This window comes from Vigna angularis, chromosome 1 (assembly GCF_016808095.1).
Source record: "Vigna angularis cultivar LongXiaoDou No.4 chromosome 1, ASM1680809v1, whole genome shotgun sequence".
Classification (NCBI taxonomy): Eukaryota; Viridiplantae; Streptophyta; class Magnoliopsida; order Fabales; family Fabaceae; genus Vigna; species Vigna angularis.
Window position 1 is genome coordinate 41388102 of NC_068970.1, and position 13821 is coordinate 41401922.

At 33.3% G+C, this 13821-nt stretch overlaps 1 protein-coding gene across 1 annotated transcript; it reads right to left on the reverse strand.

Moving 5' to 3' along the window:
• Positions 1 to 7759: 7759 nt before the first annotated feature.
• On the reverse strand, positions 7760 to 8761 carry LOC108326871 (uncharacterized). The gene has a single exon (XM_017560464.1). The coding sequence runs from the start codon at positions 8759 to 8761 to the stop codon at positions 7760 to 7762; it is 1002 nt and encodes a 333-aa protein (XP_017415953.1).
• Positions 8762 to 13821: the final 5060 nt, after the last annotated feature.

Sequence of the window (13821 nt, forward strand, 5' to 3'; positions counted from 1 at the left end):
TTAATTTCAAAATTAAGTAAATTTAATTTTTTTTAAATTATTAAATACCAAACAAATATGATTCCTCTGAATAAAAAATTGATACCATAGAACAAAAACCCGTGAGTAGGAAGGAATTTAGAAAAATAAATTGAGAAACAATTGTATGTTACAGAAGGATAGGCTAGAAGTCAATGTAATCTTATTGCAGAAATAGTTACAAAGAAAGAAATGTTACCTAATTCATAATAAACTAAGTATAGTTTTATCCTAAAACAATATCATAAACTTCCTAAAGGTTACTTCCATCAGATGATTGTCTTGTTCCCAAAGGAGACTCTGGCTCATTTGCATCACGAGCTTGCTGAAATAATATAAAAAATATTAATAAAATAAACTCAAGTACATGTGCTCACATTATGAAAATAATATATAAAAAATCAATCAAATAGAATAAACATGTTCTATCAATCAAATAGAATAAACATCTTCTATCAAATAGAATAAACATGTTCTAAAAAATCAATCTTATGTATAACGAATTTATAACTTGAGGACAGCAGCTACAGACTATAAATACAGATATACATACTTGAGTCAAAATCATCTTATGTATCGACATTAAAATACAGTACAAATGTTGTGTAATGAATATATATATCTGTGCATGCCTATATACACTTTGATATAGTGTTGTTCTGCTACTATCGTAATCCACATTCATTCCATTATGTAGTTTAATTTTTCTAACCACAAGACGTGTAGCTCATGCACTAGGGACGTGTAGCTCATGCACTAGGGACTCAGGATGAGTGAGGGTTAGTGAGATCGATGTAGGGATGTGGCATGAACTAGGTCCTTGTGTAATCTAAGTTGAAAGTGTAAGAACGATGTTATATATAATAAACAATAGAATACAAGTTAAAGTAGTGACAATCTCTGGGCCCAATGTTTGTTAATATTAGAACTACATTCAGACCAAACCCATAAAAAAAAAGGGTTTCCAAAAAGCAAATGGTATAATTTCACAACATCACAAAGGACAATCCAACAGTTTCCCACTACTCGTGTCTGTTCGAAAGCTCAATTTTCCTTGGCTACTGCAGTTACTACTTTACACCATATATAAAATGCAATGGACCAGTACTTCTCACACTATGCATATAAATCTTACTGCAACAATCAATAAAGCTAACTACAACACAGATACAGACAACAACTAACTACCTAATTCTCACACTATGCATATAAATCTTACTGCAACCATCGTACTCAGAACTTGAATAATGAATAATATATTGGAAAAGCACGACTTATCAACATCTGTTAAACTAATTTCCTAAACTCAATTGCATGTGCTCACAATAATTATAGTAAATCAAGCATATTACTTATACTTATTTAGTAACTTACTTGTGGTTAAGGATCAAAGAAGGTAGCCAATTCATCAGGAATCTTTCCTTCCTTCATTATCATATATGCATTCAACGCACCCAAGGTGGTTTGAACTTGGGATTCTAAATTCATGTACTTTTGTTCCCACTTATTAGAAGATGTTGATGATGTGGCACTACTAGATGAACCAATGCTTAAATCTGAAAGTCGCATTCTTGTATTTCTGAATGAGTTAGTAGGAGCTGCTCCCAAACCCATGCATCGCACTCTCCCAGAATGCTCTAGGCCTAACACTCTACCAACAACATCTTGAGGGGAAACCTGTGATTCATCAGTAGTGCTTTGACTCAAACCCACTTCAATTTGTTCCTATAGGCATATAACAAGTTGTAGTCAAAGATCTAAATATTGAAGCATAATGTTTGAAAATATCATATTATAGTAAAACTAACCGCTATAGCCTTTGTCGCCTCATTTACAAATGAGCCATCTTTTCTTTTATGAGTTTCGATATATAACATTCCACGACTAGGAAACTCTCCACTATCCAAAAGCTAAATAAAAGGATAAGTTAAAATAAATAGTAAATTTTGAAAAATACTAAAAACCGTCATGTGTACTAATATCACTACCATCTCATGTCTTCTTCTTGAGATAGGTTTAGAGCCACCAGTATGAGGAATTACTTGCTTCTTGTGATTTTCTCTATTTTTTTTACAAATCTCCTATGAAAAAAAACAATTGTAAGTTGACATAACAATCAAAATAATAATATACACAAATAATTCATAGCCTAAACAATAATGAAACTTGTACCATTGTCTCCGGTTTTAGACGATATGTAACAAAGTGAGCCCATTGAGTTCTGTCTATTCCGGTCGGCACATTACATATGATTTGATCTTTTGTTTTTGTTGGATCATAGAACTCATTCCATAAACTTTGTCTATGTGCAGCCCACTTCTTACCCAAAGTCAATTTGCAATATCGTTGGGCAATAGCTTCAGTAGTCTTAAAACAAAATCGAAGCTTTTGAAAAAAAGAAAACATGGTTAGTGAGTAAAAAGTAAGTGTGCGGCATTTGAATACATGAATGATATATATACCTGTAACACTTCCTTAAAGCATTCTAAAAAATAGGTGTTAGGCATGCCTGTTTTCCCAGACCACCTTTCAAAATTAATTGGAAATAAATTATCATTTGTTGCCAATATCCCACAATATCCCGCAAGTAGTCCTTGTCCTTCGCCTATAGCCATGCCTACCTCATCAAACTCTACAATGATGTGTTGCCCATTAGGTAAGTTATTTACTTCTCTGACCTTCACCTTTATTTTCTTCATAACTCCTTCTAGGTCTTTAACAATAAAAAAAACTTACTTAACCATAAGTAAAATTTAAAAAATTATGCATGTAGAAAAATAAATGACATATACCTATTGCATCGACATTCCAATATGATGAAGATTCACGTCTAACATGTTTTTTGGATGTTGTAGGTTGCTCTATGTTTTCTGTGGGCATCGATGGTGTTGAGTTCAATGAATCATGTGATGAGGTCTCATTTGTTGGTGAAGGACTTATTAAAACATGTGGTTGTACTTCAATGGATTCAGACATTGTAGGATTTGTTGATGGTGTAGGATTTGTTGATGGTGATTGGTCTTCAATCAATTGAGAAGTCACTATAGCATTTGTTGATAGTAAAGTACCTAAAGATTCAGGTTGAGGTGATGATTTTTGTAGATTTCGGAATCGCTTGACCTTTGGCATGGCTACATATTTATGACAAATATTAAAAGAAAGAAATGTATTAGGCAAAAAAGTCTGATATATATGTCATTCTAATTAACTTCCAGTATTGTTATTCTAATTCTGGTTTCATTCAGTTAACTTTGTAATAACAGTACTTCTTTATATTAGAATTTTAGAAAGTCTTAGTCTTTTGCGGATGTTTTCAAAGACAAGTTGATTCTTTGATTGGCTGTAGGCTTCTCTCATCATGCTTACCTCGATGTGCAAGTTCAATTTTTATTCTTTCTGGTACACTATAAGTTCTAAACACAAGAAAAATTGTAGAAAGATCCAAGCAGGATCAGGGGAGTGAAGAAATAAAATCAAGAAGCAGTCAGGGTTTGTTAAAGTGGTTAATGCACAGTGGCGTTCTTGATTGGGATAGGGTCTTTCAGGTTGATTCTATTTTTTGTTTGGTTTGATGAGATAATGTGTATTTTGGCAGTTTTGGAAAGGTTAAAGCTTTCTATACAGTGCTTGTGGCGTTGTGTTCTTGACCTTGTCAGAAAGATGATGAACTACAGATATTGATGCTAATTGCGAGTTATGTTTTTGTATTTGTAGTTAGTTGCATTCTTTATAAGACTTTTCTGGTATAGATTACAATCTAAACTTTAAGAAGTAAGAGATCCGTTTGCATATTTTCTTTCAGCCAAGCGTGGACTGTCTTTAATTGGAAAGTTATTCATACCCAGCAAAAGATGACACAAATTTTTACAATAAGAAAGAAAGACAGATAGAGAGAAACAGAGGAGAAAAATAAATAAATTAATGACATGTTTGTCATACAAGAAGACTATAATAATGTTGTTGGAAATAACTCTAAGCAAGAACTGGATGAAAAGAAATCAGGTAAAGGTATTTCTACACCCTAACTCTAACTAGTCTCCTTGAAAAATGTGGTGAAAAGCCTACTAATGTTACTGGAATGCCCTTATCCTAATAAGGTGATCTCCTCCATTAAATTTGCAAGTTTTGGAACACCTCATGGGACTTGTGGAAACTTTAATCATGGAAACTGCAGTAGCAATAAGGCTCTATCCGTTGTGCAGAAGGTGATATCCTTGCTTTTTCTTTAAATAAGAAGTTCATACATGTCTTTTGTGTAGCTAATTTTAAACATGGAAACTGTAGTAGCTAATTTTCCATTCGGATTATACTTACTCTAAAGAGCATCTTTTAACAGGGCTGCATTGGATCAAGCAGTTGTAGAATTGAACTATCAATTAATACATTCGGAGATCCATGTAAAGGAGTACCAAAGAGTTTAGCTATTGAAGCTTCTTGTGCATAGACATGCTGCTTCAAGCCCACTTATTAGTTTGTATTTGGCTTAATATCACTCTGCACACTCTCACAGGTCTCGTAGACTCATACTTAGAAATGATTCTTCATTATTTAAATGTTAAATGGCTTTCTGGTAGTAAACTAAGGAAAAAATGTGAAACAAAACAGCAATGATCTGTCAATGATCTGTCAATGTAACTTTGTAAGTACCTAAACTACACTAACACATATCTGTCAATGATCTAATAACTGATAATTAACTTTGTAAAATTTACAAGTTCATCTCATGCAATCAGATTCAATAAAATCAATTCTGAAATAACAATAGCACATATGATTTATAATCTATGCCATCCAGCCAAATACATCGCACATATGAATGAGTTAGGATCTTATTACCTTTCGAAATGAGAGAACGAGCTAATAAAGAGTCACAATTCAGAAAATGTAACTTCTTCTTAACCTGAAACTGAGAAATCAAACATGTGGTACATATCATCACCTTAAGAAATCAACCATGAGTCAATTATACATTTGACTAATTGATATCCTCGTCTAAATGGTTTGTAGCCAATTGAACATATTCATTGTCATTACTATAAAATTTGTCCAACTCTTGATCTTGGTATGGTTCGTTTTCATATAACTCTTCTTGTACCTCTTCTCCCATTTCATACAAATCTCTTGGCTTTACATGCACAACAACACTCCATCCTTCATTAACCACATCATCAACATAATATACCATTTGTGCTTGAGATGCCTCAATATAAGGTTCATGTTCTTCACGGTTTCCAATATGAATAAGTCTATCAAAGTTAACACAATTAAAATTCCATTGATCCTTTTTATATCCTCTCTCGTGTAGTATCTACCCACTTACACTTGAAAAGAACAACTTTGAATCGACCATAATAATTAAGCTCAATAATATCCTCCAACTTTTCATAATAGGATAAGTCTGCTTGCCTGAAGTTCCTATCAACAGTACTTGAAACACAAGCTGTATTAGATGTTAAAAAGACACCACTATTTTGTGTTCTCAATCCCTCATCACGAGTCAATGTTCGAAATTTGAACCCATTGATGTTGTAAGCAGTAAATCTTCTAGCATTATCCAATGGACCTCGTGCTAGAAACTTCAAGTCAATAGACATTGAATTTATTGTTTCTGGATTCATAATCTAAACAAGGAAATAATGTTAGATATAATTAAAAGAAAACTTGGTAAGTAAGAGAAAGTGTTCTATTTGATCACCCACCCGCCTTTGAAACCAATCAACAAACTCTTTAAACACTCTAGTTTCTATCTCAGTAGTTGAAGGTCGCCTTCCTCTTGATCTTCTTTTTATTAGATCTCTAAATTCACTACAAAAATTAATTACATTATATGCATAAAATACAAGAATAATGTAGTTCAATTTGTTTAACTACAAATCACACACTTAATGTAGTGTACTTATTCAACAAACGGTGTGACTATCGCACAATTTAAAAGCACGTATTGATGGGCTTGTAGCTTTTGCATATGAGTTAAAGTAAACATTGAGGAACCTCCTACCACCTTCCCACCTAGTGGGAATATAGATGAAACAAAACACTCATTACCATCTGGGTTATCACAAACACGTCGTTGTATATTGAACCTTGTCTCTATATCTTCAATGTATCTAGAACAAAATGTAAGAGACTCTTTAGCTAAGTATCCCTCAGCTATAGAACCTTCTGGTTGTGCCTTGTTTCGTACAAAGGTCTTTAAAAGACCTAATTCCCTATAATAATGATAAATAATTACATTAAATAAATTGGATACATATAATATCATACCTTGAACTAAAAGTAGTTAGCAATTACCTCTCTATAGGATACATATATCGATAATGAATTGGACCTCCAAGCTTTGCTTCCTCTACCAAATGGATAGTTAAATGAACCATAACTATGAAGAATGATGGTGGGAATAACATCTCTAAGTGGCAAAGTGTAACCACAATACGATTTTGAAGCATTTCAAGGTCTTCAACATTTAAGCTTTTACTACAAAGGGCCTTAAAGAATGAGCAAAACTCCACCAAGGTTGCAGTGACATGGTTTCGTAACAAATTACGTATTGCCAATGGAAGTAATTGCTCCATAATAATATGGCAATCGTGACTTTTTAGTCCTGATATTTTATGTTGAACATCATCAACACATCTAGAAATGTTACTTGAGTAACCATTAGGTACTAAAACATTTTTCAAAGTTTTGAGAAACAACTTTTTCGTATCACGAGTTAGTGAAAACAAAGCAAGGTGGTATCTTCCATTATCATCTGGCCAAAGATCCTGCCTTATGCCCATTTCCTTCAAATCTTTCCTTGCATTAAGATTGTCTTTGGATTTAGGCTTTTCATTCAACAAAGTATAGATTAAATTGTCAAATACATTCTTTTCAATGTGCATGAAGTCTAAATTGTGACGTAACAAATTAGACTCCCAATATGGAAGTTCAAAGAAAATGCTTCTTTTATTCCACTATTTAACTTCTTGTCTACATCTTTTTCCTCTACCATCCAAATGAATTCCTCTCCCAAATGTAACATTAATATTTTCCACTTGCCTAAAAATGTCAGATCCAAATAATTTTAGTGGTGGATTCCGTTCTTCAGTGCTTCCATCAAAGCGAACACGATTGAATCTAAATCTATGGTTTCTACTTAAAAAGCGACGATGTCCCATAAAACACCACTTCCTACTATGAGGAAGACGACAAGGTTCTGCATCAAAGTTACAAGTAGGACAAGCTAAACCTGTGTGTGTGTGTGTGTTCCAACCAGATAAAATACCAAGGCCAGGAAAGTCACTAATTGTCCACATAAGAGCTGCTCGCATTCTAAAAGTTTCATTCAATGAAGAATCAAAGGTCTCCACCCCATCATTCCATAGCTCACGTAACTCATCCACAAGGGGTTGTAAGTACACATCAATACTATTTCCAGGCATCTGCTTACCTGGAATGATCATGGACATGATCAATGAAGTGTGCTTCATACAAAGCCAAGGTGGAAGATTGTATGGAATTAAAAACAGTGGCCAAATACTATAAATAGAACTCATAGTGCCAAAAGGATTAAAACCATCACTGGCAAGGCCTAAGTGAACATTTCGAGGATCTAAAGCAAATTCAGGATGCATTACAATAAATGTCTTCCATGCCTCACCATCCCTTGGATGCCTTATAACTCCATCCTTGTTCTCTGAAGAATGCCATCTCATATGCTTTGCAGTCTTAGAGCACATAAACAATCTTTGCAATCTTGGTTTCAAAGGAAAGTAACGTAAAACTTTTGTAGGCTGGCAAGGCCTAAGTGAACATTTCGAGGATCTAAAGCAAATTCAGGATGCATTACAATAAATGTCTTCCATGCCTCACCATCCCTTGGATGCCTTATAACTCCATCCTTGTTCTCTGAAGAATGCCATCTCATATGCTTTGCAGTCTTAGAGCACATAAACAATCTTTGCAATCTTGGTTTCAAAGGAAAGTAACGTAAAACTTTTGTAGGTTGCTTTTTTTTCTTCTTTGGGTTCCATCTAGATGTACCACAATGTTTGCATGTTTGCAAATCTTTTTCATCATCTCTTAAATATAACATACAATGATTCGGACATGCATCTATTTTGGTATAGTTAAGACCAAGTTTGTTGATGATTTTCTTAGCCTCATAAAAAGAAAGAGGCAACTTTGCTTCACTAAATGCATCTCTTAGCAAATCTAGGATCATAGTCATTGCCTTGTCACTTAATCCACACAAAACCTTGATATGATATAATTTGATTACAAATTCTAATTTTGTGTACTTGCTCCCATCACACAATATTTGATTTCCATCATTGAGAAACTCATTAAATTCATTATGATTCTCCCTTGGCCTTTCATTACTAACATCATCTTCACCCAATGGTTGTGATCTGCCTGTATTAGTACCTTCTTGCCTATAATGTCCAACTGCTTCATTTATCACTGTTTCCATTGCATTTTCAAAATGAAATGCCTCTTGTGACTCATCTTCATTTCTAGAAATATCTTGTCTTTGCCTTTCACCATGAAGATTCCAAATAACATAATTTATGGGAAATTGTTTTAAAATCAAGTGCTCTTCAACTATGCCTCTAGTTTGCCATTTCACAAACCCACATTTGGGGCATGAACATCGAATTGTGTCTCCAGAAGCTCCATTCTCAAAAGCAAAATCTAAGAATTTTTCTAAACCAATTGAGTATTCAACTGTATTTTGAGGCTTAGTTATCCAAGACTTATCCATTCAAAAATATTCCTAAACAAAATTAAATACACTAACACATAAGAAAGAATACAATATTCATGGAAAATAAAAACAAAAAAATTAAAAAAAAATTAAACACTTGTTTCTACTAACCTTGATAACTGAGATTGCAATACTTAAGAGAGAAACCTGCAACATCAATTAAGTAGTGTTTTGTTATGACAAGTTCATTCCGAAATATAACAAAAAATACACAATCATATAACAAAAGATACAAAAAGTAAAAGTTGTTAGTACCGGTCCTCTTTATCATAGTATAGAAAATGATTTCTCCATGTAAGGTAAAATCATATACACAAAACGTAGTTGTGAATTGTGAAAAGTATAAGGACTATATACACTAGCATAAATATATTCATTTATTTTATATATTTCATTTATTCATTTTAATTAACAACTTTGCATAATAGAAAATTGTTTTTCCAACACAAACTGTTATTGCATTCAATCCACATTATCATCCTAACAGGTGTAATCCGCTTTATCTTTCGAAGGTGGAATCCGCTTTATCTTTCGAATCACATAACAGCAGGATTCAATTTATTCAATGCTAATTAAATGCGATTAAAGCACATAAGAAAAACCAATTCAAGAAACATAACAATGTAAATTCTTGAATTGCTTTCAATCCATACATCTAGGCTACAAGTGAAAAAACTTTTCAATTTACAATTGTTTCTCTTTCGTGCTAGCATATATACACTAGCACTAATTAAATAACTAATTAACTTACACAAGTATTGAAACAGTGAAATTAATAATGAGAGTGGTATGCCTATCTTTCCTTCCAATAGAATCCGATTACTCTTATCCAATCTTTTATATGTTCCTAATATTTTCAAGAAACCGATTAGTGAAAAGACATTTGTTATTCTTCTTATCCTTTTTATTAACATTTTTAATATAGAAATATCCTTGTCTGGTAGGCACTTGCTAGCTATATAATATGAATATCCTACGGTGAACTCAGAGATATTTATAAGGGAACTTATTTTCATCATTACTATTTTATTTATTCACTAAAGGCCAAGGATTTTTCTGTTGGTCCCCATTAGAGAAAGGACACCACAACTTTGTTTCTCTTTCGTTAATCTTTCTAACAGCTGTCTAAATTTTGTAAAAAAAGTCATGTCAAGTATGATAGGGAGTGAAAATAATTCATTTGATGTAAATCTTAAAGATGAAGATCAAATAAAAAACTCAAATATCCCTGATAGTGACAACCTAACTAATAGCCTACCCATTGCCAACTAACTGTTCATGTGTTGGTGTACCCATTCATAATTTTGTCGCTTAACCAGAAGAAAACATGATTTTGCTAACAATGCACTTACACAAATACAGAATTTCATTACTATACGAATAACCAAGAGAAATTTAGTCTACACTCCTCAACTAGAACCGGTGAGCTTTATGTAAGGCAATTCAAGGTATGTACACCCATAGTAATTGAGATAAGGTTTGTAGCAATTAACTAGGAGTAAACGACCAAAATGTTGGCAAAAATCAACTATGAAGTTTTGATGATGAACAGAGTTGCACAAGTCAAGACAAATTGAAGATTTATGTATTTTTATAAAGCTTTTGTAATAATCAAAGTTGATGAAGTAGTACTCACAAATGTATTAGGACCGATTATTGTAATTTACATTTAAATACTGTTGAGTTTCGTCCTCATTCTGTTTTAATCGATTAAACCTAGTTTTAATCGATTAAAACCGAGGCTGGCCCTGAAAACCCAAGTGCCACTGGAATAATCGATTAAAGTGTATAATAATCGATTAGCTAATCGATTAATCCTGAGAATAATCGATTAACACTGACCGTTGGGGATTTCAGATTTGAAAAACTAGCCGTTGTACTCATTTTAATCGATTAACACTTATGTTAATCGATTAAATGCATTAGATGGCCCGTTTTCGAAGAATGGAAGGGTATTAGGCTGAGTCTATAAATTGGCTCACTTTTTCTCTTATAAACAACTCTTCCCTTGTGCTAAAGATCTCTGAATTCTTTGAGAACACTGTGAATTTGCTGAAGCTAAGGAAACTCTTGTCTGCAAAGTCCTGAAGTGGTACTGTGGTGACAGAGGAATAGCTTGTTCATCCTTGGTGTGTCTGAGGAAGTGTCTGGAAGAGATTCATCCTTCGTGAAGCATTCGAAGGAGGTGGTCATCCTTTGTGAAGATTCAAAGGAGGTGTAAGTTCATCTCTTGTGGTTTCAAGAGAGGTGGTAATTTCTAAACTATTACAAATTGTTTTTCTGTGTGACTAATATTTGTAACTGTTTTGTGATAGTGAAAAAGGTTTATCTTGTTTGAGATAAGCGACTGGACGTAGGATCCTAGTGATCTGAACCAGGATAAAATCACCTGTGCAATTTTTCTCTTTCCCTTACTCTGTTATTTACATTCAATTATCTGCTTAGTAAGAAAGAATTAAGAGAAAAATATTAAAAAGGCAAAATAAAAGTATATAACCAATTCACCCCCCCTCTTGGTTTGTTACCACGCTAATAATTCCGCTGCAGCGATTCTAACAATTGGTATCAGAGCTTGCTTTGATAGTCATTCAAATGGCAGGATCACATCAAACCTTTGCAGAGGGTGCATCAATCAATAGACCCCCACTATTCACAGGTGAGAACTATACATTCTGGAAGGTAAGGATGCAAATATTTATTGAATCTATTGATTGTGAAATTTGGGATGTTATTGCATCTGGTTCTTCTGTTCCTACTAACAATATACAGGAACCAAAGCCCCGTGGTTAATGGACCATTGAAGAAAAGAAAAGATTTCAGAATGACGTTAAAGCTCGGAATATTATTGCATCAGCATTGACTGTTGATGAGTTCTACAGGGTTTCTGTCTGCAAAACTGCTCAAGAAATGTGGGACATGCTTAGAGTAACACATGAAGGAACAGATGACGTAAAGAGGGCAAGAAAGAATTCCCTAATTCAAGAATATGAAATGTTCCGGATGAAGCAAGGAGAAACAATTTCTGACGTTCAAAAACGCTTCACCAACATTGTCAATCATCTCATTGGACTAGGTAAGTCATTTGATACTGATGAACTAAACATTAAAATCTTAAAGTCTTTAGACAGGTCGTGGCAACCTAAGGTGACTGCAATCTCGGAGTCACAAAACCTCAACACCATGACTACGGCGGCACTATTTGGAAAGTTGAGGGAACATGAATTAGATCTTGGAAGACTTGATGAAGAAGAAGCAAAAGCCAAAACCAACAAGAAGAGTTTGGCATTAAAATCAGAGGTTGAAAGAAGCAAAGGTAAATCGGAAGATGAAGACTCAGACGAAGAGGAAAACTTAAGCCTCGTGATCAAATGATTAAACAAATTCATGAAGTCTAAAGGTAAAGGAAGGTTTAGGTACGAAAAGAAAGATAATCAAGCATCTTCCTCAAATTATCGATGCTACAGCTGTGGAGAAAAGGGGCATCTAAAGGCAGACTGCCCAAATCAGAAGAAAGGTGAAGACAAAAAGGAGAAAAGATTCTTCAAGAAAAAGAAAGCATACATTGCATGGGAAGACGATAATGAGTCCATTTCAGATTCAAGCGATTCAGATGAAGAAGCTAACATCTGTTTAATGGCAGATGATGATAATATCAGCCAAGTAAGTAGCTCACATTATTCTGATAATAATAGTCAAGTTGATGAAGATGAATTGCATGAAACATATGCTGCATTGTTAATTGAATCAGAAAAATTAAATATTTCTCACAAAAAGCTGAAAAAGGATTTTAAAAATTTAAAATCTGAATTTGACAACCTTCTTGAAGAAAATAAAAATTTGAAGTTTACTTCTGAAAATCTCACTAAACTAAATGATGCCTTGAAAAATGAATTTTCAAATTCATCTGAAGAAAACAGAAGTTTGAAAAATAAATTTTTATATCAAGCAGAAGAAATCAGGAATTTGAAAAGTAAAGTGTTATATTATGAAAAAGAAAAATATGTTGCTAATAATGAATGTGAGTCTTGCATACAATTCAAATATTTTTCTGAACAAACAACCTTAGGAGAATGTAGCAAAAATAATGAAAACAAGGTTGTTAAAAATGAGTATGGTCCTAAAATTAAAAACAAACAGAATAATAGAACCCGTAGAATATGGGTAGAAAAAGGAACAACTCATGGGAACACAAACGTTGTATCATGCTTTTATTGTATGAAAAAGGGTCATACTTCAAATAAATGTAAAATTAAGCATTATGGTGTTCCTAGTGGTAGATATGTTTGGGTTGCTAAATAATTTGAATCTAACCCAAAAGGACCCATACAAAGAAGTTGGGTACCTAAAATAGCTTGTTTGTTCCTTTCTTTTGCAGGTATTACAAAAATCAAGAAAAGTCATGTGGTGTCTCGATAGTGGTTGCTCAAAACACATGACAGGAGACATAACAAAATTTAGAAACTTTAAAGAAAAGGAACAAGGCTTTGTTACCTATGGTGACAACAACAAAGGAAGAATTCTTGGAAAAGGGGATATAGGAAGCAAAGACACCTTGATGATCAAAGACGTACTATATGTAGAAGGACTGAGGCATAACTTAATTAGCATCAGTCAACTGTGCGACAAAGGATTCAAGGTAACTTTTGAGAAGAATTCTTGCACTATTTTTAAGAGTGATTCTTCTGAAATTGCCTTAAAAGGAGTTAGACATAATAATATTTATCTAATTGATTTAGAAAACGTATTAAATAAAAATATTTCATGTTTAGTTGTTAAAGAGGAAAACCCATGGTTGTGGCACAGGCGTGCTGCTCATATACATATGCAACAACTTAACAAACTAGTATCTAGAGAACTAGTAATTGGTTTACCAAAATTAAAGTTTGTAAAAGATAAATTATGTGATGCATGTCAAAAGGGGAAACAAGTTAAAAATTCCTTTCATTCAAAAAAATATTGTTTCTACTTTAAAACCTTTAGAACTTTTACATTTGGATTTATTTGGTCCTTCAAGGACAAAAAGTTTTGGTAGAAACTATTATGCTTTAGTTATTGTT

Excerpts from the sequence above, each read along its gene's own strand:
- LOC108326871 (XM_017560464.1), bottom strand. The coding sequence starts at position 8,761 with ATGGATAAGTCTTGGATAACTAAGCCTCAAAATACAGTTGAATACTCA.